This window comes from Pongo abelii, chromosome 20 (genome assembly GCF_028885655.2).
Source record: "Pongo abelii isolate AG06213 chromosome 20, NHGRI_mPonAbe1-v2.0_pri, whole genome shotgun sequence".
In the NCBI taxonomy this organism is placed as follows: domain Eukaryota; kingdom Metazoa; phylum Chordata; class Mammalia; order Primates; family Hominidae; genus Pongo; species Pongo abelii.
In genome coordinates, this window is record NC_072005.2 from 22,346,249 (window position 1) to 22,372,058 (window position 25,810).

At 42.4% G+C, this 25,810-nt stretch overlaps 2 protein-coding genes across 2 annotated transcripts in view; one reads left to right on the forward strand and one right to left on the reverse strand.

The window, feature by feature from the left end:
• Positions 1–25,810, reverse strand: part of LOC100936299 (zinc finger protein 208) — a 255,057-nt gene that overhangs the window by 102,799 nt on the left and 126,448 nt on the right. The gene's annotated exons all lie outside the window — the stretch shown is intronic.
• The window catches only part of LOC100443599 (zinc finger protein 257), a 247,528-nt gene continuing 231,031 nt past the window's right edge, over positions 9,314–25,810 (forward strand). Inside the window, 1 exon segment of the mRNA XM_024237296.3 lies at positions 9,314–9,466. Coding sequence (XP_024093064.3) covers positions 9,464–9,466 — 3 coding nt within the window. The 5' untranslated portion in view covers positions 9,314–9,463.

Sequence of the window (25,810 nt, forward strand, 5' to 3'; positions counted from 1 at the left end):
AGAAGAGGACAGTCACATCTCACGGGTAATAGATGCATAGATATGTCACAAGGCCATCTGTGAGCAGTGCCCATGCATGTGCCTCCCATCCCCTATGTGTTGAGTCCAGTGATATGACACAATACCCGAATATGCAGGGCCCCGCAAAATAGGAATGTCACCTCAACTAGGTTCTGGGTCCAGTGAATTGCTAAAATCTCCTTTTTTTGGCAGTGCCCAGGCAGAAGAGAAGAGGCAGATAACCTAGGGGATGAATGAAAAAATATTTTATAGTACCCCTGTGGACAGAGCCCATACAGAAGAGTCATATTAACGAGGTGATGGACCCAGACCTATGTCACAATACATGACATACATGACATACAATACATACATGGGCTTGGCCCAAACATGAGAGCCACATCACCCACGTGCTGGGACTAGTGATACATCACAATCTCTCTTTGAACAGAGACTGAGCAGTGGAGGAGAGTCACATCACCTATGTGCTGCATTTAGCAATGTATCATAATACCCTCTGAGGGGAAAGCCCAGGCAGTATTGTCACACCACCTGGGTGCTAGGTCAGGGATATGTCACAATCTTCCCTGAATGTGGGGACCAGACAGGTGAGTCATATCACCTGGGTGCTCAGCCAGTGATATGTTACAGTGTCCTTCTAAAAGCAGGGCACAGTTGGTATAATCACATTACCTAGTTTCTGGAAGCAGCAATATGTCACAGTGCTCCCCGGTGGGCTAGGCCCAGGCTGGAGAGACACATGACCTGGTTGTTGCACCCAGTGTTATGTCACAATCTTCCCTGAAGGCAGGGTGCAGGCAGAGGAGAGACACATCCCCTAGGTGATAGATGCAAAGAAATATCAAAAAGCCCTCTGTAGTCAGGGCCAAGGCAAAAGTCTCTTATCTCCTAGGTTTTGGACCCAGCAATATGTCACAATAACAAAATTATGCAAGGCCCAGGTAAAAGAGGAGAGTCACACCATTAAGTGCTCAGTCCAGTGATAAGTCACTATCCTTCTTTTCATCAGGACCCAGGCAGAAGAGGGGAGTCACATCACCTAGATAACTAACAACATGATATGTGATAATGCCCCTGTGGGCAGGGCCCATGCAGGAAACTCACATGACCTAGACATTGCACCCAGCCATGTCACAATAGCAACATATGTACAGCCCAGGGAGGAGAGGAGCATCACATAACCTAGGCCCAGCGATACATCACAATTTCTTATTGGGCAGAGCCCAAGCAGTAGAGAAGAGTCATATCACCTAGTTGCTGGGTCTGACAACATAAAACACTAACCCCTGAGAAGAAGATCAGGCAAGAGAGTCACATCACCTAGCTGATGGGCTCAGATATGTTATAACGTCCCCAGGTGAGCAGGGCTAAGGAAGAAGAGGAAAGTCACATAAACTAGGGCCAGGGCCAAGCTATATGTCACAATCACTCCAGTGGGGAGCACCCAGGCATGAGAAGAGAATCACATCACACAGGAGCTGGGCCCAGCAATATGTAGCAATCTCCACTGTGAACAAGTCTGAAAATAAGAAGGGTCACATCAACTAGGTGATGAACTCAGAAATATGTGAAAATGATTTCTGTTGGCAAAGACCAGGCAGAAAAATTACATCATGTGTGCTGGGCTTAGTGACAAGTCATTATCCCTTCTGTGGGCATGATCCAAGCAGAAGAAAAAAGCCACATTACCTAGGTGCTGGGCCCAGAGTTATGTCACAATATCTTCTATGGAGAAAGCTGGCTGGGTGCAGTGCCTCACATGCCTGTAATCCCAGCACTTTGGGAGGTCGAGGCAGGTGGATCATGAGGTCAGGAGTTCGAGACCAGCCTGGCCAACATGGTGAAACCCCATCTCTACTAAAAATACAAAAATTAGCCAGGCGTAGTGGCGGGCACCTATAATCCCAGCTACTCAGGAGGCTGAGTCAGGAGAACTGTTTGAAACTGGAAGGCAGAGGTTGTAGTGAACCGAGGTAGTGCCACTGCACTCCAGCCTGGGTGAAAAAGCGAGACTCCATCTCAAAAAAAAAAAAAAAAAAAAAAAAAAAAAAGAAAGAAAAGAAAAAAGAAAGCCTAGGCAAGAAAGAAGAGTCATCAAATAGTTCATGGGCCCAGAGGTACATCGCAATTCCCCTTGTTAATGGGATCCAGGCAGAAGACTCACATCAACCTGCTAGTGGGATCAGCAATATGTCACAATGCTTTTTGAGTGCAGGGCCAAGGCAAAAGAGGAACATCACCTTGGTGTTGGGCCCAGTGATATGTCACAATGTTCCCCATGAACAAAACCTGGAAAGAAGAGTCACATCATCTAGGTGCTGGGGCTAGCAATCTCTTTCAATACTCCCTGTAAGCAGGAACCCAGCAGGAAAAGAGAGTCGTATCACCTGTGTGATGGGCACAGAGATATGTCACAATACTTTCTGTAGGCAGGACCTAGGCAAGAGAGTTACATGACATGGATGTTAGACCCAACAATATGTCACAATGGCCCATGTGGGCAAGGCACAGGCAGGAGAGTCACATAACCTGGTTATGGTTCCCCTATGTTAGCTGCAGTAATATGTCACAGTGCTCCCTGTGGGGAGCGCCAAGGCAGGAGAATAAATTTACATCACCTAGATCCTGGGTTCAGCGATGTGTTACAATCCAATCTGTGGGCTGAGCCCAGGCAGGAGAGTCAAAAAACTCAGGTGCTTGACAGAGGTGTATGTTACAATCACAGCTGAGGGAAGGTCCATAAATGAGATTAACCATCCTGCACATGTTACGGTTCCAGGTATGAGAATTAACACCTCCTTTATGTTGCATCTATGTTCAGGAGTCACAATCTCAACCGTGGTCTTGATCTATGCATGAGACCTTCCATCCATCCTCTAGACTGTGTCTCCTTAGTGGACTCACAGTTTCTCAAGTCTCAGGGGTGCTGAATCTTGGTCTGAGAGTCGCCAGCTTACTTGTACAGTGGATTCAAGGATGAAAGTCAATTTTTCAACTTTTGAAACTTTTATTGGTTTTGAGATTCAGAATCTCAACAGTGGGCTGTGCTCATGTGGAAGGATGACAGTTATTACTGTCAGCTGCGTCTGCATGTGAATGTCACAATCTCACCTGTGTGCTGAGATCTGTTAGGACATAATCTGTCCTATTTGAGGGCTTTATACTGTATGCATAAGAATTGCTGGCCCAGTGCAGTGGCTCAAGCCTGTAATCGCAGTACTTTGGGAGGCTGAGGCAGGCAGATCACCTGAGTTTGTGAGTTCAAGAGCAGCCTGACCAACATGGAGAAACGCCATCTCTACTAAAAATACAAAATTAGCCGGGTGTGGTGGCACATGCCTGTAATCCCAGCTACTTAGAAGGATGAGGCAGGAGAATCACTTAAACCCAGGATGCAGATGTTGTGGTGAACTGAGATTGCACCATTGCAGTCCAGCCTGGGCAACAAGAGCCAAACTCCATCTCAAAACAAAAAAAAAATAGTTACAATCTGGTCTGAGAACTTTATGCTGGTATGGACCCATGATCATACCTGTGGCCCTAAGCTCAGCTATGAGAGTCAACATGTCTCCAGTTGGCTGAGTCTAGATAAGAGATTTCTTACCTGCCTATGAGCTGCAGGAAGCTCATAGCCATTGAACCATATGTGAATATCTAGCCACATGTGAATATCTAGCCACTTCAACTCTGGCTGGATATTCACATATGACAGTCACAATTTCAACTGCGGACTGAATCCACTTATGAGATTAAGAACCTCAGCAGTGAGCTCTGTCTATGTTGGGGTGGGGGGGTTCCAATCCTAAGGGTTGCTGTGTTGTGCATATGAGAAACACAACCTCAACTGTGTGCCAGGCTCTGTGATGACACTCTCTGTACCATCCAAGAACTTTACACAATATGCAAGTGAATGCCAATTCTGCATGGTCTTTATAAAAAGAAGACCCAGAAACTTGTCTGTTTGCCAAAGCCTTGCAAAGAGACACAGACTCTCTGCTACTGGCTGGTTAAATGTATTGTACCTGTGAGCTAAACCAAGGTAAATGAGACAATACCACCTGTGGATAGAGACTAATCAGTAGAGTCACATCACCTGTTTTCTGGGCCAGGGATCTGTCACAATCTTGCATAAGGCCAGAGATCAGGCAGTGGAGTCGCATCTCCTGGGTGCTGGACCCAGTAACATATTACAATGCTTTCTGTGGGTCGAGCCCAGGCAGGAGAGACATGTCACCTAGTTGCTAGGTCCAGTACTATGTCACAATCTTCTCTATGGGAAGGGTGCAGGAAGGGGAACCACATAGTCTAGGTGATGGATGAAGAGATATTTCACAAGGACTTATGTGAGCAGGGCCCAGGCAGTACTCTCCCATTCCTTAGCTGTTGAACCCAGCAGTATCTCACAGTATTCAAAATATGTGGGGCCCAGGTAAAAGAAAAATATCACATTACCTAGCTGTTGGCCCAGCAATACACCACAAATTTCTCCTTGGGCAGAACCTAAGCAGTAGAGGAGTGTCACATTCCCTAGTTTCTGGGTCCAGCAATATGTCACAGAGCATGGCCCAGGCAAAAAAGTAACATTACGTAAGTGAAGAGATGTCACAATGTCCTCTGTGGGTAGGGCTAACAGGGAAGAAAAGTGTCACATAACCTAGGCGGTGGTGCCAGCGATATGCCACAATCACCCCAAAAGTTCTGGATGAAGTGATATGTCACAATCTTATCTGTGTACGGTTTACAGGAAGAAAAAGGGAGTCACATAATCTAGGTGATGGGCTTAGAAACATGTCAATATGACCCCTGTGGGCAGGGACCACACAGAATAATCACCTCACCTTTGTGCTAGATACACCGATAAGGCATCTTGGTTCTGTGGGCTTGATCGTATGCTAAGAAGAGGGTCACATCACCTAGGTTTTGGTCCCAGAGATATGTCACAATTTTTTCTATGGTCAAAGCCCAGGTAAGAGAGGAGAGTCACACGAAATAGTTGATGAAGTCAGAAATATGTATCAATGCCCTCTGAGAACAGGGTCCAGGCAGGAGACTCACATCACCTTGCTGCTGGGCCCGGCAATATGTCACATGTCTTCTGAAAGTACGACAAAGCCAACAGGTTAATGTCACCTCGGTGTTGGGCAAAGTAAAATGTCAACATCTCCCTTGCAGGCAGAACTTAGAAAGATGAGAAGAGTCACATCAGCTAGGTGCTGGACCCAGCAACAGGTAGCAATCTTCCCCTTTGAGCAGAGAGCACACAGGAAAAGACAGTCACATCACCTGAGTGATGGGTGCAGAGATGCATCACAATGTCCCATGTAGGCATGGCTGAGGCTGAAGAGTTACATCACATGAGTGTTAAACTCAGCAGTATGTCATAGTGGCCCATGTGGGCAGAGAACAAATAGGAGAACGACATAAGCTGGCTTTGTGGCCCAGGAATATGTCATGGTGTCCCCTGTGGGCAGTACCAGAAAAGGAGAGACTTACATCACTTGGATGTAAGGCCCAGTGATATGTCACAATGCCCCCTGTAGGCAGCATCAAGGCAGGAGTATGGAGTCACATCACCTATGTGCTGGGTTCGGCAATGTGTCACAATTGCAACTATGGACTGGGCCCAGGCAGGAGAGTCAAATTACTCAAGTACTGAGCAGAGGCATATGTCACAATCACACCTGCAGGATGGTTTAGAAATTAGATTAACAATTTCACTTATGTCCCAGTTCTAAATTTGAGAGTCAACACCTCCTGTATGTTGGGTCTAAGTACAAGAGTCACAATCTCAATGGCGCACTTGATTTGTTTGTGAGAGCCTCAATTTCTCCTGCAGACTGAAGGCTTACTGGAGCCACAGACTCACAGGTGTGTTGAATAGATGTCTGAGCGTCACCAACTCACCTTTGAACCAAATCCACATGTGAGTCAATTTTCCAACTTTTGACTGTTTTCACAAGGAAAACTTGGGACCTCAACAGTGGGCTGTGATCATGTGGAAAGGTGACAATTTTTGCTGCTGGCTGGGTGTGCATATGAGCCTCACAATCTTACCTGTGTGCTAGGCTCTGCTAAGACTCTCTCAGTACCATCTGAGAGCTTTCTACAGTATTAATGAGTGTTGCAAACCACTCTGTGACCTTCATGATGGTATGGACTCGTGACTGTACCTGTGGTTCTAAGCCCAGGTATGAGAGTCAACATTTCTATAATTGGCTGGTGCCAGATAAAAGAGTTCTCATCTGCTGTGAAGCTAGGTGAAAAATGAGTCACCATCTCAAGTGCAGCCAGATGTTCAACTATGACAGTTACAATTTCAAGTGTAGACTGCATCCGCATGTGAGATTCAAGACCTTACCAGTAGGCTCTGTCCATGTGTCAGGTGACAATCCTAATAGATGATGCAGTGTGCATACAAGAAATGCAATGTCACCTGTGTGCTGGGCCCTGTGATGACACTCTCTGTACCACCTGAAGGGTTTATATGATATACAAGAGAGTGGTAATCCACTATGACCTTCATACAAGGAGGAGACCGAGAATCTTACGTATTTCCCTAAGCCTAGCTTTGAAAGACAGTATGTCCCCTACTTGTTGATTTGATATATGAGAGTTGTCATCTCACCTATGAGTTGAACAAATCCCACCTGTGCATAGACAGTGAGCAAGAGAGTCACATCATTTTGGTGCTAGGCCAGAGATATATCACAATCTTTTCTCATGGCAGAAACTAGGAAGAAGAGTCACGTCACCTGGGTGCTTGGCCAGGGATATGTTACATTCCTGTTCTGAAAGGAAGGCATAGGCAGCAGAGTCACAGCATGTGGGTGCTGTGCCCAGTGATATGTCACAATGCTCCCTGTGAACAGGACCCAGGAAAAGAAAACACATCAACCTGTTGCTGGGCCAAATGTTATGTCACAATCGTTCCTGTTGGCAGGATGCAGGCAGCAGAAGAGAGTCACATCTCTTAGGTGATGAATGCAGAGATATGTCATGAGGCTCTTAATGGTAGGGCTAACACCCTGTTTACAGGGCATAGACAGATGCCTCCCATCTTCTAGGTGTTGGGTCTAGTCATACGTCACACTACTCAAAATATGTGGGGCCTCTGCAACATACTAGAGTCACATTAACTAGGTGCTAGGTCCAGGGATATGTCATCATGCCACATTTTGGCAGGGACCTGACAGAGAAGAAGGACACATCACCTAAACCATAAATGTAAAAATATATCATAGCCAGGCACAGTGGCTTATGCCTGTAATTCCAGCACTTTGGGAGGCTGAGGTGGGTGGATCCCTTGAGGCCAGGAGCTCAAGACCAGCCTGGCTTACATGGCAAAACCCCATCTCTACTAAAAATACAAAAATATTAGCTGAGCATGGTGGTACACACCTGTAATCCCAGCTATTCCGGAGGCTGAGGCACGAGAATCACTTCAATCCAGGAGGCCTGATGATTAGGTTCAAGGCCAAATAGCAAAATGTGTTTGCATTTAATCTATTTTCTCTCTATATAAACATTGCAGGTCAAGAGTATGCACAGATATGAAGACTTAGTTTTCTTCTCCTCCGGACCTATCATCCTTTGTTCCCTTTCTGATCTCTGGAAGGAAGGTGGGCCAAAGGTGGCCAGCAGTTGTCTACTTGTGGTTAATTTATTCCTGCTGCCCTCTGCTCTTTCTATGGCCACTATCTTTTCCGTCCTCCAAACTGAAGAGAGATGTTGTTAGGAAGAGGCCCTTCCTTCACACTGGCAGAATAAATTCGTTCAGGCCCTTTACCCACCCAACATCAGAGCTGCACTTCACCTGTGGCTCCTGAGTACCTGGAATGTGGCTGGGTCTACACTGTGATGTGCTGGAAAAGCAAAAAACAGACTTAGTAGTCCGTGTGCGGGGGCTCACGCATGTAATCCCAGCACTTTGGGAGGCCGAGGCAGGTGGATCACTTGAGGTCGGGAGTTCCAGACCAGCCCGACCAACATGGAGAAACCCCCTCTCTACTAAAAATACAAAAATTAGCCGGGCATGGTGGCAGATGCCTGTAATCCCAGCTACTCAGGAGGCTGAGGCAGGAGAATCGCTTGAACTCAGGAGGCGGAGAACGGACTTTGTGCCATTGCACTCCAGCCTGGGCAACAAAAGCGAAACTCCATCTCAAAAAAAAAAAAATCAAAACAACAACAACAACAAAAAAACCAGACTTAGTTCCAATGATATAGTTCTAACTATATACATGCTACATTAATAATTACACATTGCTCATATAGTAATATTTTGGATATATTGGGTTACTGAAATTGTTACCATCAGTTTTACCTGTTTCTTCTTTCTTTTTAAAGTTTGGCTACTAGAAAATTTAAAATTCACATTTGGCTCACATTCTATTTCAGAAGATTGCCTCCTTTTTTTTTTTTTTTTTTTTTGACGGAGCTTAGTTTCGCTCTTATTGCCCAGGCTGGAGTTCAAAACTATCTCGGCTCACTGCAACTTCTGCCTCCCGGGTTCACCTGTCTCAGCCTCCCCAGTAGCTGGGATTCCAGGCAGCCGCCACCACGCCCGGCTAATTTCTGTATTTTTAGTAGAGACGGAATTTCATCATATTGGTCAGGCTGGTCTCCAACTCCTGACCTCAGGTGATCCGCCGGCCTCGGCCTCCCAAAGTGCTGGGATTACAGGCGTGAGCCACCACACCCGGCCATGATTGCGTCCTTCTTAAAATCTCAGGCTGCCTGATCAAAAAACCAGAAGCCAGGAAGGTCAGGAAAGCTGAAATTTTAAAATAGTTGTTATTAGATTATTTTTGTTTGTGAATAACAATATAGCGTATTTTTTTCTTTCTTTCTTTTTTTTTTTTTTTTGAGACAGAGTCTCACTCTGTCGCCCAGGCTGGAGTGCAGTGGCGCGATCTCGGCTTACTGCAATCTCCGCCTCCCGGGTTCAAGCGATTCTCCTGCCTCAGCCTTCGGAGTAGCTGGGACTACAGACGTGAGCCACCGCGCCCGGCCGTATTATGTATTATGTATAAACGCATATGACCTTACACACAAGGTTAAATGCAAATACCTTTGGGTTGGGCCTGGCTCAGCTCAGAGAGGAAGCCCTGCCTGAAAAGGCTGGAGCTTAGGCTGTCACTCTTCATTCAGCCGAGCATCTGATCAAGTCTCCTGTCACTCAGGGCCTAAAGGGGCGGGGCCTTAAACGTTATCCAGTCAGGGACGCTGGGCTGGAAACCGTCCAATCAGACACGAAGCTGGAGCGGACAGGGCGGCTTCCGGGTTTGGCGGGTACTTTGTCTCTCGCTGTAGCCAGAGCTGCAGGTCTCGTCTTCCCTCGTCTGTCTCCTCTTCTCCTAGGGGCCCAGCCTCTGTGGCCCTGTGACCTGCAGGTATTGGGAGATCCCCAGCTAAGACGCCAGGTCTCCCTGGAAGCTTAAAAATGGTGAGAGTGCCGGGTCCGACATCCCGGGAGAGGGGAAGGGGGTGGTTGGAACCGGTGGGAAGTAGCTGTGGCGGGACTCAGGCCTCCTCGCAGTCAGCTCTACCATCTGCGCCCGTTTTCCTTGGCCAGCTCGGCCTCGGTCCCCCTCAGCCATAAGATGGCGGCTGCGCTGACAGCCGGAACCCCGGGCGTCCTGTCTCTTCCCTGCGCAGTGACTGTGCCCTGGCCTGGAGCCCTCTCTTGGCAGCTCTCCACCTGCAGCGCCGAGTCTCCCCAGGTTGTGCAGGGACCATAGGAGGGTCGTCAGGGGAGAATCCTGACTCGGGGTGCGGGGTTCATGAATGGGAAGAGCTTTGGTCTGTGGGGTTCTGAGTCTCTCTTTTCCCTTATTAAAAATATACAGAAGTTACCGCAAAAATATTAAAGAATTTAATTAAAGAGTGATTCAAAAATCCGGGCGCGGTGGCACACGCCTGTAATTCCAGCACTTTGGGAGGCCGAGGCAGGCGGATCACGAGGTCAGGAGATTGAGACCATTCTGGCCAATATGGTGAAACCCCGCCTCTACTAAAAATACAAAAATTAGCGGGCGTGGTGGCACGTGCCTGTAATCCCAGCTACTCAGGAGGCTGAGGCAGGAGAATCGCTTGAACCAGGAAGTCAGAGGTTGCAGTGAGCCGAGATGGCGCCACTGCACTCCAGCCTGGCGACAGAGCGAGACTCCGTCTCAAAAAAAAAAAAAAAAAAAAATGTAGAGTACCCAGCTATGGTTTGTCATTTGTCGTCCATAGCAGGGGCTTGAAGAAAAGACTTTAATAACATGCGATAAAGAAAACCAAATTCAATAATTGGTTAGGTGCAGTTACATAGTTTCTTAATTTGTAAGATCAAGGTGGACATTTCCTTGTTATGTAATCAGAGGTTAAATGGTAGTGTATAGTTGGTTAAGCCTCAATTTTGTTTCCCCCAATTTAGTAATTTATAAAAACATGCGTTTGAGGCCGGCGCTGTGGCTCACGCCTGTAATCCCAGCACTTTGGGAGGCCCAGGCGGGCGGATCACTTGAGGTCGGGAGTTCGAGACCAGCCTTACCAACATGGAGAAACTCCGCCTCTACCAACAATACAAAATTAGCGAGGCGTGGTATTGCATGCCTGTAATCCCAGCTACTCCAGCAGCTGAGGCAGGAGAATCTCTTGAACCCAGGAGGTGGAGGTTACAGTGAGCCGAGATTGTGCCATTGCACTCCAGCCTGGGCAACAAGAGTGAAACTCCATCTCAAAAAAACAAAACAAAAAAAACCATGCATTTGAGTTAAATTTGTTTAAAGTAGAAATCCAGGGACTAGAGCCACCTCAGTCTAGTTGCCTGCCACTTAATTATTTTCACAAGCCACAGGAGACTAATTTTCTGCTGACTTGTTTTTCTTTTTCTTTTTTTTTTTTTTTGAGGAGTTTCTCTCTGTCACCCAGCCTGGAGTGCAGGGGCGAGATTTCTGCTCATTGCAACCTCCGCCTCCCAGGTTCAAGCTATTCTCCTGTCTCATCCTCCGGAGTAGCTGGGATTACAGGCACCCACCACCACACCTGGCTAATTATTGTATTTTTAGTATAGATGAGGTTTCATGTGGGCTAGGCTGATCTCGAACTCCTAACCTCAGGTGATCCGCCTGCCTTGGCCTCCCAAAGTGCTGGGATTACAGGCGTGAGCCGCGTCTGGCTTTTTCCGCTGAATTTTTTACATGTGGCCCAAGCAGAGTCTCAAGTTTTACCCTCCTCCCCATCCATCATTTCTTCAGCCTAACTCTGGATTGCAAACATAGTAAATAATAAAATACTGAATTTTCAGTTTCTTCTGACATTCCCAAATGCCAGTTTTCCCTAATTCACATTATCAATTATTCGTCCTTTAGTTTACATTTTTTATACCATATTTTAATCATTTTTTGACAAAGCATCAGATGGCACTTTAAAAAGACTTGTCTTCTGTTTGTAAATACTTTGCATGGGAAGAAAGCAAAGTATAATTCCCTGACATTGTAGTGTAAAAAAAATTTTGTTCCTCTTTGCTTTTATCTTGTATAGGCACAGAGATCTTATCAGAATGTTTTTGGGTCAAAGTTTCCCTTTGGAAGCTATGAGGTGAGATGTCTTCACCCACCCTTTAGTTTTGTTCTTGGTCCTGGGCTTCAGTATTTCCTGGGGATAAACCAAGATACCCACCATGGCTATATCTGCTAGAGTATCTAGTGGATATCAGCTACTGGGTCTTTTTTTTTTTTTTTTTTTTTTTTCCTTATAGCACAACCTGAGTTATGGAGTGTAGCCTATTAAGAAAGAAGGTGGCTGCCCCAGGGCTGAGAGGAGTCTCCTGTTGTATTTCTTTTTCGAAGATATTAAGATTGTCTTCACCCAACTCAGCTTCCATTTCTTAGAGACACATTGCTGTTAAGCAATCAGATGCTGGTAAAAAACACAGAAATAATTTCTGCCCCCCGGATTCTCTAAGTGGGCAGAGAAATAGTGAAATAAAAATAGTGAAACATTTGTGAAAGAAAAAATAGTGTTTTTTGGTTTTTTTGAGACAGAGTCTTGCTCTGTTGCCCAGGCTGGAGTGCAGTGACACCATCTTGGCTCACTGCAACCTATGCCACCTGGGTTCAAGGATTCTCCTGCCTCAGCCTCCCAAGTAGCTGGAATTAAAGGTGCCCACCCCAACGTTTGGCTGATTTTTGTATTTTTAGTAGATACACGGTTTTGCCATGTTGGCCAGGCTGGTCTTGAACACCTGACCTCTGGTGATCCACTCACCTCGGACTCCCAAAATGCTGGAATTACAGGCGTGAGCCACTGCGCCTGGCCAAAAACTAGTATTTCAAAAGACAAAAATTTAAAAAAAGAAAACTGAACCCAGTTAGATGGTACAAGAGCTTACAAAATAAAATGATCCTGGGCCACTCAGTGGGGCATAGTGCAGTTTCTCCTGAGAGAGTGGTTATTGAGCACTTATGAGAGCAGGATGGGGTGGGAGAATCTCTCAAGCGATTCAATGGCCTTACTTGACATATGAGTCAGACGCATCTGTTTCTTAATCAGCATTGCTACTCTCTCGGTTTGTCACCTTAAAAAGAATTGTTTTCACTTATCTTGACCTCAGATTTTTTAAGTATAAGTTGCATTTTATTAGGGCTTTAAAGGTGAGAAAATATTTACAAAGGGACCTGGGAGCACTGTCTCATGCCTGTAATCTCAGCACTTTGGGAGGCGGAGGTGGGTGGATCACCTGAACTCAGGAGTTTGAGACTAACCTGGGCAACACGGTGAAACTCCGTGAAAGCCCGCCACTATGCTGGCTAATTTTTGTATTTTTAGTAGAGATGGGTTTTCACCATGTTGTCCAGGCTGGTCTTGAACTCCTGACCTCAAGTAATCTGCCTGCCTCAGCATCTCAAAGGTCTGGGATTACAGGCATGAGCCACCACACCTAGCTCTCATTTACCTATTTCTTTTCCAGAGTGAATTTAGAAATTTTTTTTTTTTTTTTTTTTTTTTTGAGAGGGAGTCTCCCTCTCGCCCAGGCTGGAGTGCAGTGGTGCGATCTTGGCTCACTGCAAGCTCCGCCTCCCAGGTTCACGCCATTCTCCTGCCTCGGCCTCCCGAGTAGCTGGGACTACAGGCACCCGCTACCATGCCCGGCTAATTTTTTTGTATTTTTAGTAGAGACGGGTTTCACCATGTTAGCCAGGATGGTCTCCATCTCCTGACCTCGTGATCCGCCCACCTCGGCCTCCCAAAGTGCTGGGATTACAGGCGTGAGCCACTGCGCCCGGCCAAATTTAGAAATTTTTTCAAGTGTGTTTTTTTTTATGGCCGGGTGGTTTCAAACGCAATTCCAAGGCTTAGCTTTTAGAATGCTACCAAGGAAAGGAATAGAAAAAAATCTCTGTATTTTGGCTGTAGAAAATGAATACATTTCCACAAGAAAATATGGTAGATAATTGATGAGTTACATGGATTCATAAAAGCATCAGTTTCTTTTTTTGTAGGGAAAATTTGTAATAGTGAATATATCTGTTCTATATTCTGTTATTTTGATTTCTGAGTTTAATGTTAAATTTTATGAGATTAAACTTGTTACCTCCTAGAAGTGTTCACATATTACTAATTATTTACTACGTGATTTTTAATGAAACTAATACAATAATACAGTTATTTTTTTTTTTTTTTTTTTTTTTTTTTGTTTGCTTTTATTTTTATTTTTATTTTTTTTTTTTTTTTTTTTTTTTTTTTTTCGTTTACATTTTTTTTTTTTCTTTTATTATTATTATTATTATTATTATACTTTAGGTTTTATGGTACATGTGCACAATGTGCAGGTAAGTTACATATGTATACATGTGCCATGCTGGTGCGCTGCACCCACCAACTCGTCATCTAGCATTAGGTATATCTCCCAATGCTATCCCTCCCCCCTCCCCCCACCCCACAACAGTCCCCAGAGTGTGATGTTCCCCTTCCTGTGTCCATGTGTTCTCATTGTTCAATTCCCACCTATGAGTGAGAATATGCGGTGTTTGGTTTTTTGTTCTTGCGATAGTTTACTGAGAATGATGATTTCCAATTTCATCCATGTCCCTACAAAGGACGTGAACTCATCATTTTTTATGGCTGCATAGTATTCCATGGTGTATATGTGCCACATTTTCTTAATCCAGTCTATCATTGTTGGACATTTGGGTTGGTTCCAAGTCTTTGCTATTGTGAATAATGCCGCAATAAACATACGTGTGCATGTGTCTTTATAGCAGCCTGATTTATAGTCCTTTGGGTATATACCCAGTAATGGGATGGCTGGGTCGAATGGAATTTCTAGTTCTAGATCCCTGAGGAATCGCCACACTGACTTCCACAAGGGTTGAACTAGTTTACAGTCCCACCAACAGTGTAAAAGTGTTCCTATTTCTCCACATCCTCTCCAGCACCTGTTGTTTCCTGACTTTTTAATGATTGCCATTCTAACTGGTGTGAGATGGTATCTCATTGTGGTTTTGATTTGCATTTCTCTGATAGCCAGTGATGGTGAGCATTTTTTCATGTGTTTTTTGGCTGCATCAATGTCTTCTTTTGAGAAGTGTCTGTTCATGTCCTTTGCCCACTTTTTGATGGGGTTGTTTGTTTTTTTCTTGTAAATTTGTTGGAGTTCATTGTAGATTCTGGATATTAGCCCTTTGTCAGATGAGGAGGTTGCGAAAATTTTCTCCCATTTTGTAGGTTGCCTGTTCACTCTGATGGTAGTTTCTTTTGCTGTGCAGAAGCTCTTGAGTTTAATTAGATCCCATTTGTCAATTTTGGCTTTTGTTGCCATTGCTTTTGGTGTTTTAGACATGAAGTCCTTGCCCATGCCTATGTCCTGAATGGTAATGCCTAGGTTTTCTTCTAGGGTTTTTATGGTTTTAGGTCTAACATTTAAGTCTTTAATCCATCTTGAATTGATTTTTGTATAAGGTGTAAGGAAGGGATCCAGTTTCAGCTTTCTACATATGGCTAGCCAGTTTTCCCAGCACCATTTATTAAATAGGGAATCCTTTCCCCATTTCTTGTTTTTGTCAGGTTTGTCAAAGATCAGATACTTGTAGATATGTGGCATTATTTCTGACGGCTCTGTTCTGTTCCATTGATCTATATCTCTGTTTTGGTACCAGTACCATGCTGTTTTGGTTACTGTAGCCTTGTAGTATAGTTTGAAGTCAGGTAGTGTGATGCCTCCAGCTTTGTTCTTTTGGCTTAGGATTGACTTGGCGATGCGGGCTCTTTTTTGGTTCCATATGAACTTTAAAGTAGTTTTTTCCAATTCTGTGAAGAAAGTCATTGGTAGTTTGATGGGGATGGCATTGAATCTGTAAATTACCTTGGGAAGGATGGCCATTTTCATGATATTGATTCTTCCTACCCATGAGCATGGAATGTTCTTCCATTTGTTTGTATCCGCTTTTATTTCCTTGAGCAGTGGTTTGTAGTTCTCCTTGAAGAGGTCTTTCACATCCCTTGTAAGTTGGATTCCTAGGTATTTTATTCTCTTTGAAGCAATTGTGAATGGGAGTTCACTCATGATTTGGCTCTCTGTTTGTCTGTTATTGATGTATAAGAATGCTTGTGATTTTTGCACATTGATTTTGTATCCTGAGACTTTGCTGAAGTTGCTTATCAGCTTAAGGAGATTTTGGGCTGAGACAATGGGGTTTTCTAGATATACTATCATGTCATCTGCAAACAGGGACAATTTGACTTCCTCTTTTCCTAATTGAATACCCTTGATTTCCTTCTCCTGCCTAATTGCCCTGGCCAGAACTTCCAACACTATGTTGAATAGAAGTGGTGAGAGAGGGCATCCCTGTCTTGTGCCAGTTTTCAAAGGGAATGCTTCCAGTTTTTGCCCATTCAGTATGATATTGGCTGTGGGTTTGTCATAAATAGCTCTTATTATTTTGAGATACGTCCCATCAACACCTAATTTATTGAGAGTTTTTAGCATGAAGTGTTGTTGAATTTTGTCAAAGGCCTTTTCTGCATCTATTGAGATAATCATGTGGTTTTTGTCTTTCGTTAATAATACAGTTATTCTCTGAAAGGAATACTTTCACTTTTTTTATTGGGTATGAAATATAAGCACCTTAATTTTTTTTCCTTATTTGAGTACTATGATAATTTTGCTAGATTTTTTAAACACTTAGTTTCAAAAACCAAGTGAGTAATTCTGTCATAGAAATTAAAACTTGAGCCCAGTGACTCCAAGTTGAGGCTAATATTGAGCCTGCAAAAAAAGGTTATTAAAGGCCCAGTTAATTCTTTCTGGGGAGCCGCCCCTGCAGATGTCCCAGCCATGGAAGAAGGCTTTATCCTGAGAGAAGCTCAGAGCCCTGGAAAGCTGGGGATCCACAGGCAGATGCAGTCAAGGTTAAAATAGAAGGGGTCTCAGAAGGTCTTACTGAAGATGAAGTTGTTATTGTTCTGAGATAGTTTCTAGACTTTGTAAAATAAAAGCAAAGTTAGGTTTATGTTAAAAAAAAAATTCCAAAGGAGTATTGCAACAGGAGGAAGCACTAACAATAATATCTTTAAGGATTGCAAAGCTTAGGCAGACAGGGATGGACTTTCATAAGGAGGAGCAAACAGATTAAAAAGAAGGTGTGAGGGAAATGGCAAATTGAGGATTAAATAACTAGAGTTGAGATCTTTTGAGATGGAGTCTCACTCTGTCGCCCAGGCTGGAGTGCAATGGTGTGATTTCAGCTCACTGCAACCTCCGCTTCCTGGGTTCAAGCGATTCTCCTGCCTCAGCCTCCTGAATAGCTGGGATTACAGGCACCAGCCATCATGTCTGGCTAAATTTTTTGTATTTTTATAGAGACAGGGGTTTCACCATGTTGGCCAGGCTGGTCTTGAACTCTTGAACTTGGGTGATCCACCCACCTCGGCCTCCCAAAGTGCTGGGATTACAGGCATAAGCCACCGCGCCTAGCCAAATTCAGCTGATTTTTATATGAGAAAAAAAGAAAATGTGCAGAGTCTGTGTCCGGCTACGTGATGGGTAAAAAAAAGAGCACAATCTAAGTTATATTGGAAAGGGTGTTTCTTTCCATGAACTGTTCCTGGAGCACACAAAGGATGGAGAATTTTATTAATCACAATTATTTACCTGGATTACCTATGTGCTTCATCTTTCCCCACCTATTTTTTTTTTTTTTTTTTTTTTGTCCTATACATTTATTCCATTTTACTTTTTCTGGGTTGTGTCTTTTATAATTAACTGGTCAACATAACTATGTTGTTTTGCTTGTTGTGTTAGTGGCTCTATCAAATCATTGAACTTGAGGGAGGTTATGGGAGTCCCCGATTTTTAAACAGTAGCTCAGGAGCATAGATGGGTTCATTGGGTTTGTTACTGACATCTGCAGTAAGGAGAATACTGTGGGACTGAGCCCTGAATCAGGGTCTGTGCTGAATGGCTGGTGTCAGAATTCAAATTTTAGACAATGAGTTGATGTTGGAGAATCTTGGTATTCAGCAAACTACAGATTTGGTGCCAGAAGAAAGATACCACAGAGGCCTGGCCTGGAATGAAACGGTGGGAGGCTCTGCTTTTCTGTCTGTCACAGTGCCCATTGTTTTGTGATTCTAGGTCTCCTCCCAGGGTGAGAGCGGACTGAAAACTTAAAGGAAAGAAGCTCTGATAGCAGATTCCCTTTTTCCACAGCTGTCAGCACAGGATTTCTACCCAGTCACAAACACACCCACTAGACATTGAGGTGTCTACACCACTCCCAGGGCTAGACACCACCCTCAGGAATTTCACCACAGCATTTTTATCCTAATTTTTTTTGCCAAAAACCCACAAGTGTCTACAAGTCTCCTGGCATATCCTCACCCCCAGACACTGAATCTGCAGCAGCAACCTGTTTTCTCCACCAACCTAGGGTTCTGGACCACCTGTTCGTAATCTCATCTGCCTGCATGAACCCAGAAATAAATTAGAGTAGAGTCACACCTGGGCCACTATCTGTAGCACAAACCAGTCCTATCACCTACATTGCACTCTCTCAAACTAACTCATGGATTTTTTTCCTTTTAACTTTTATTTTTTGTTCTTGAGTACACATGCAGGTTTGTTATATAGGTAAAATTGTGTCATGCGGGTTTGGTGTGCAGATTATATTGTCACTGAGATACTAAACTTTGCACCAAACAGGTATTTTTTCTGATCTTTTTTGTCCTCCCATCATCCACCATCAACTTGCCCTCAGTATCTATTGTTTTCTTTGTGTCTATGCATTCTTATCATTTAGCTCTTACTTATAAATGGTAACATGTATTTATTTATTATTATTTTTTGAGACTCTGGGATTACATATGCCTGCCACCACACCAGCTAATTTTTGTATTTTTGGAGAGACGGGGTTTCACCATGTTGGCCAGGCTGGTCTCGAACTCCTGACCTGAGGTGATCCACCCACCTCGGCCTCCCAAAGTGCTGGGATTACTGTCTCTACATTAGTTTTCTAAGAATACTGGTCTCTAGCTCCATCCACGTTGCTACAAAGGACATGATTTTGTTTCTTTTCTTTTTTTTTTTTTTTTGTTTTATGGCCACATAGTATTCCATGATGCTTATGTACCATATTTTGTTTTTATTAAATCTTTTATTTTATTTATATTTGAAGAAAGGGTCTTACTCTTTCACCCAGGCTGAAGTGGAGTGGTGTGATCTAGGCTCAATGAAGCCTCAATCTCCTGAGCTTAAGCAATCCTCCTACCTCAGCCCCCCAAGTAGCGGGGACTACAGTCACATGCCACCACACCCACTAATTTTTTCTTTTTCTATTTTTTGTAGGCATGAGGTTTTGCCATATTGCTCAGGCTGCTGTCAAACTCCTGAGCTCTGGCAATCCACCAGCTTTGGCCTCCCAAAGTGTTGGATTAGAGGCATGAGTCACCATACCTGCCCATACCATATTTTCTTTATCCAGTCTACCATGGATAGGCATTTAGGTTGATTCCATGTCTTTGCCATTGTGAATGGTACTGCAATGAACATGCATGTGCATGTGTTATGATGGAATAATTTATATTTCTTTGGGTATATACCCAATTAAGAGGTTGCTAGGTCAAATGGTAATTTGTTTTTACTTACATGAGACATCACTACATTGCTTTTCACAATGGTTGAACTAATTCACACTCCCACCGGCAGTGTATAAGCATTCCTTTTACAACCTTACCGGCATCTGTGATTCTTTTTAACTTTCGAATAATAGCCATTCAGATTTGTGTGAGATGATGCCTCATTGTGGTTTTTGTTTGCATTTCTCTAATGATTAGTGATGAGCATTTTTTTATATCCTTGTTAACCACATGTATGTCTTTTTTTGAAAAGTATCTGTTGATGTCTTTTGCCTACTTTTTCTTTTTGTTTTTTTCCGAGATGGACTCTTGCTTTGTCGTCAGACTGGAGTGTGGTGGGATAATCTCGGCTCTCTGCAACCTCCACCTCCCAGGTTCAAGCAATTCTCCTGCCTCAGCCTCCTGAGTAGCTGGGATTACAGGTGCCCACCACCACGCCCGGCTAATTTTTGTATTTTTAGTAGAGATGGAGTTTCACCATATTGGCCAGGCTGGTCTCAAACTCATGACCTCAGCCAATCTGCCCGCCTTGGCCTCCCAAAGTGTTGGGATTATAGGCGTGAACCACGGTGCCTGGCCTAATCAATCTTGAGTTGATTTTTATATATGGTGTAAGAAAGGGGTCTAGTTTCAATCTTCTACATAATGCTAGCTAGTTATTCCAGCAAAATTTATTAAATAAGGAATTTTTCTCAAATTCCTCTTGTCAGCTTTGTCAAAGATCAGATGGTTGTAGGTGTGCAGAATAAATTTTGGGGCTCTTTAATCTGTTGTTTTGGTCTCTGAGCCTGTTTTTGTACCAGTACCATGCTGCTTTTTTTACTATAGCCCTGTGGTTTAAAGTTTGGTAATGTAAGGCCTCCAGCTGTGTTCCTTTTGTGTAGGATTGCCTTGGCTATTTGGGCTTTTTTGTTGTTGTTCCATATGAATTTTAAAATGGATTATTTTGGTTCTGTTAAGAATATTTTTGGTAGTTTGATAGGATAGTATTAGATCTGTAGATTTCTTTGGGCAGTATGCCCATTTTAATGATATTGATCTTTTCTATCCGTGAGCATAAAATGATTTTCCATTTGTTTTTCATATCTGACTTATTTAAGCAATTTTTTTTGTTTTGTTTTGTTTTTTATTTTTGTCATAGAGATCTTTCACCCCTCTGGTTAGCTGTATTTCTACATAATTATTTTTCTGTGGCAGTTGTGAATGAGATTTTGTTTTTGATTTGGCTTTTAGCTCAGATATTGTTGATGTACATGGGTGCTATTGATTTTTGTACATTTATTTTGTATCCTGAAACTTTTCTGCAGTTGTTTGTCAGTTTAAAGAGCTTTTCTGTCATGACTATAGTCTTTTCTAGATACAGAATCATGTTGTCTGCACACAAAGATCGTTTGACAACCTCTCTTCCCATTTGGATGCCTTTTTTTTTTCTCTCACCTGATTGCTGTGGCTAGGTCTTCCAATTCTATGTTGAATAGGAGTGATGAGAGAAGACATTCTTGTCTTGTGCCATTTTTTAAAGAGAAATGCTTCCAGCTTGTGTCCATTCCATTCAGTATGTTGGCTGTGGGTCTGTCATAGATAATTCATTATTTTGAAGTATGTACCTTCAACGCCTAATTGGTTGAGGGCTTTTAACATAAACGATGTTAAATTTTGTTGAAAGCGTTTTTTTTGTGTTTTTTTTTTTTTTGCATCTACTGAGATAATCTTGCAGTTTTTGTCTTTATGTTTATGTAATAAATCACGTTGATTTGTTTATGATGAACCAATCTTACATCCCAGAGATAAAGCCTACTTGATTATAGTGGATTAGCTTTTTGATGTGCTGTTGGCTGTTGGATTTGATTACCCAATATTTTGCTGAGGATTTTTTGTTTTTGTTTTTGAGACAGAGGCTTGCTCTGCTGCCCAGTCTGTAGTTCAGTGGCGAATTTTTTTTGTATTTTTAGTACAGACGGGGTTTCACCAAATTGACCAGGCTGGTCTTGAACTCCTGACCTTGTGATCTACCTGCCTCGGCCTCCCAAAGCACTGGGATTACAGGTGTGAGCCACTGTGCCCAGCCTTGCTAAGGATTTTTACATCAGTGTTTATGAAGGATATTGGCCTGAAGTTTTCTTTCTTTTTTTTTGAGACTGAGTTTCGTTCTTGTTGCCCAGGCTGGAGTACAATGGCGCAGTCTCAGCTCACCACAACCTCCGTCTCCTGGGTTCAAGCAATTCTCCTGCCTCAGCCTTTCAAGTAGCTGGGATTACAGGCATGCGCCACCACACCCGGATAATTTTGTATTTTTAGTAGAGATGGGGTTTCTCCATGTTGGTCAGGCTGGTCTCGAACTCCCGACCTCAGGTGAGCTGCCCGCCTTGGCCTCCAAAGAGCTGAGATTACAGCTCCTGGCTAGCCACTGCGCCCGGCTTACCTGAAGTTTTCTTTCTCCATTTTATCTTTGCCGGGTTTTAGTATCAGAATGATTGTGTTCTAATATAATGAGTTGGGGAAGATTTCCTTCTCATTTTTTTTGGAATACTTTTAGCAGAAATGGTACTAGCTCTTCTTTGTTCATCTTACAGATTTCAGCTGCAAATTTCTCTGGTCCTCAGAATTTTTTGGATGGTAGGCTATATATTACTAATCCAATTTTGGAGCTTGTTATTGGTCTATTAAGGGCTTCGTTTTCTTTTGTGTGGAGTCTTGGCAGGATATATCTGTGTTCAGTCTTGGCAGGATGTATTTGTCCAGGAATTTATTTATTACTATTAGATTTTCTTGTTTGTGTGCATAGAGATGTGCATAGTAGACTTCAGTAGTTACTTGTATTTTTGTGAGATCAGTAATAATGTCCCTTTGTCATTTCTAATTGTGTTTATTTGGCTCTTATTTCTTCATTAATCTAGCCAGTAGTATATCGTATCAATTTTTTTTCAAAGATTTAACTCCTGGATTTCTTGATCTTTTGTATAGTTTTACATGTCTAAGTCTCCTTCAGTTCAGAGCTGCTTTTGGTTATTTTTCGCGTTCTGCTAGCTTAGAATTGGTTTGCTCTTGCTTCTCATACTTTATTTTGTGATATTAGGTCACTAAATTAAGATCTTTCTAACATTTTGATGTGAGCATTTAGTGTTATAAATTTCCTTCTTACCACTGCCTTAGCTGTGTTGCAGCAATTCTAGTATGCTGTATCTTTATTCTCAGTTGTTTCAAACAACTTCTTGATTTCTGTCTTAATTTCATTATTTGCCCAAAAGTCATTTAAATGCAGGTTGTTTAATTTTCATATAATTGTATGTTTTCAAGTGGTTTTCTTTGTAGTTGAATTATATTTTCAACAATATGTTGTCTCCGTGTGTGGTTGGTATAATGTAGGGATTTTTGTATTTGCTGAGTATTGTTTTATTTCTAATTGTGTGGTAAATGTTAGAGTTTGTTTCACATGGTGATTAGAATAATGTATATTATGTTGTTTTTACATAGAGTTCTGTAGATATCTATTAGGACTATTTGGTCAAGTGTCAAGTTTACGAATGTTATCTTTGTTTATTTTCTGTCTCAAGGATCTGTCTAATAGTTTCTGTGGGGTGTTGTAGTCTCCTACTGTTGTGTCAGAATTAAAGTCTCTTCATAGGTTTCTAAGAACTTGCTTTATTCATGTGTACCCATGGAATTTTTATAACACGTTTCTCTCTTCTGCTTTTTTCCCCATAAGCATTCTTTCAAGTGCACAAAGTGTGCCCAAGGCTGCCCCTTAGATGCCTAAATCCAATGTGTACTGAAATTCAGATGTCCAGGAATTCAAGAACACATCCAGAAAACCTGGCTGTTGTAGAAAAAAATATAAATTAGAAATGAAAAGCTTTATTCTTCTATCTTGAAATAAGCACTTAGCATCTTAAAGCATTTAGATGATATGTACATTTATCTTTGTTATTTTGAAATATACATAAATTATATTAACAGCTAAGTAAACCTTTTGTCATTATTTTTTACTCAAGGTTGTCATTAGCTAGGACTTCAGATTCATTGTTTTGTTTTTGCTTTGGCAAAGTTTTTTTCCTTTCATTTTTAGTCTTTTAAAGTCAACACAGATTTGTTTATATCAAAGCTAATTTTAAAAACACGCAAAAGTGGAGCACAAAAATAGGATTAAATTTAGCCATACAGAATGATAAAGACTAAAAGATACTGAGTAGTTTTTTTTTTTTTTTTTTTAACAGAAAACTGATTGTCCAAGGTAACTATCTAATATTTTCAGGCTGAAGTACTCACACTGCAAAAGAAAGCAGTTCAGTATATAAACTGAACAGTGAAGTCTTTAGCTGTACTTTGGTTTCTGTTTATTACTTCAGAACAATTAGCATAGTTATGTGTAGTGTTTGTAGGCAACCTGCATTTATATACTTTAAAAAATATTTTCAGCCAGGCACGGTGGCTCACACCTGTAATTCCAGCACTTTGGGAGGCCGAGGTGGGCGGATCACGAGGTCAGGAGTTGGAGACCAGCCTGGCCAACATGGTGAAACCCCGTTTCTACTAAAAATACAAAAATTAGCCAGGTGTGGTGGCACACGCCTATAGTCCCAGCTACTCTGGAGGCTGAGGCAGGAGAATCGCTTGAACCCGGGAAGCGGAGGTTGCGTTGAGCCAAGACCACGCCATTGCACTCCAGCCTGGGCAAAAGAGCGAGACTCCGCCTCAAAAAAAAAAAAAGTATTTTCTACAATAGTATCAATATAAGGCCACAAAATTTACTTTCAATGAATCAGGCCTTTTAATATTGTTATTTATACTTTTGAAATATAAAGTATTTTAACTGAATTATGATAACAGACTTTTTTTTGTTTTGTTTTGTTTTTCCAATGGAGTTTCGCTCTTGTTGCCCAGGTTAGAGTGCAATGGCATGATCTCAGCTCACCACAACCTCTGCCTCCCAGGTTCAAGCAATTCTCCTGCCTCAGCCTTTCAAGTAGCTGGGATTACAGGTACCCACCACCATGCCCAGTGAATTTTTGTATTTTTAGTAGAGATGGGATTTCACCGTGTTGGTCAGGCTGGTCTCAAACTCCCGACCTCAGGTGATCCACCCACCTTGGCCTTCCAAAGTGCTGGGATTACAGGCATGAACCATGGCGCCCAGTGATTACAGACATTTTAAAAAAATTTTACATTTATTATGACTAGTACATTAAAATTATATATACTTAGATATTTATATCTAATGTTCAAAAAATTTACTACAAAATTGTTACAGTAGATATTAGTCTGAAATGCTTATTAATCTATCTAATAGGGATAACTCTAGGTAAGCATAATTTTAGTGTCTTGTATTTCACTAACTTGGAATGCTATTACAGGACAAACACAGGTGACATGGCCATCCAAAAACCATAATATCTCTTTAGTTAACTATGTTGCAAGCTCGAATATGTTCTACTATATGAACAGAGAGGGATTCCAATTCTTCATCAAAAAGTGCTGGTGGAAGTTGTCAGATGTATTTCAACATAGATCCCCCATTCAATGGCTAGGAGATGAGAGAGCAGCAGAGATGAAAGAGAAACTTTATGAAATTCTGCTGAAAATATGCACAATTTCTTTATAATGCTCACGTTTCTCATCCTGAGAGTAGCTGTGCACTCTGGATGCTTAGAGAGAAATTCTTTTTAGGGGAATATTTTCTGGCTATTTCGATAAATCTTAGTCTAATTTGAGTTTTTCTTCAGATGCTTTTAACTTCTTTATTTCTCTCAATAAAATCTTGCTCATTTGAAAGCTGTTTTTCTCTCAAATGCTTTGGGTGTCTGTTTTAGAAGCCTTATGCATATCCCATGGTGTTTTTGAATGAGGTGGGCTGTCACAGGGATGACTCTTGGAGGGATCTCTACCCAGACTCATACTGCAAATCCAGCAGTATTTTTTCATGTCACCATTATAAATTGGCACTGAGGCTGAAACACTTCTTCCATTCCCTTTATTGTGAAGGTGCAGTTCTACCCAGGAGGCCTGCAAGCTCTCCTCCTGCAGCTCAGGCTTCACTCTGATGTGGCACTGGAGTGCTGCTATGGCAGTTCAGGTTCACATAAGATGTGAGCTGCCAGCTGTGAGCCCTGTGCTGTGGGCTGTGCCTTGGTGGCAGATGGTAGGAGTCAAGAGAGGACACTGGTGACCAGGGGAGGGCAAGCAGGAGTGCTCTAGCCCAGTCTCAGGGAGTAGAGAGCCATTGTTTTAAAATGTAAATAGCCAAAATGACAGCATCCTAATCAACCATTTTTGTAGAAGAGTGAGAGCCTACCTTCAGCAGCCACCAGGCTTAAGTGGCAAAACTGCCTCTTGTCATGAAGATGTGATAAGGTTTATTTTGGCGTTGAATATAACCATGTAGCATACATGGAAGGCCTTTTCAATTATCAAGTGAATTTAGAATGAATTATGTATGACATGGTGGTGTAAATTTTTCTACTTATGGACTCATTATGATGAACATCTTTCTGTCTTTGCAGTCTCTTAAGCAGATTGACCATGATGCACTTCACATTCTAGTTTAATTGTGTAATAAAACAGTTTTCTTTTTGTTCTATCATTGTGTTTCTCTGGGGCTGTAGAAAGTTTTTCTTTTCGTTATATATTCCAAACACTGTCTAGAATTACCAGACTTGATATAAACACATAA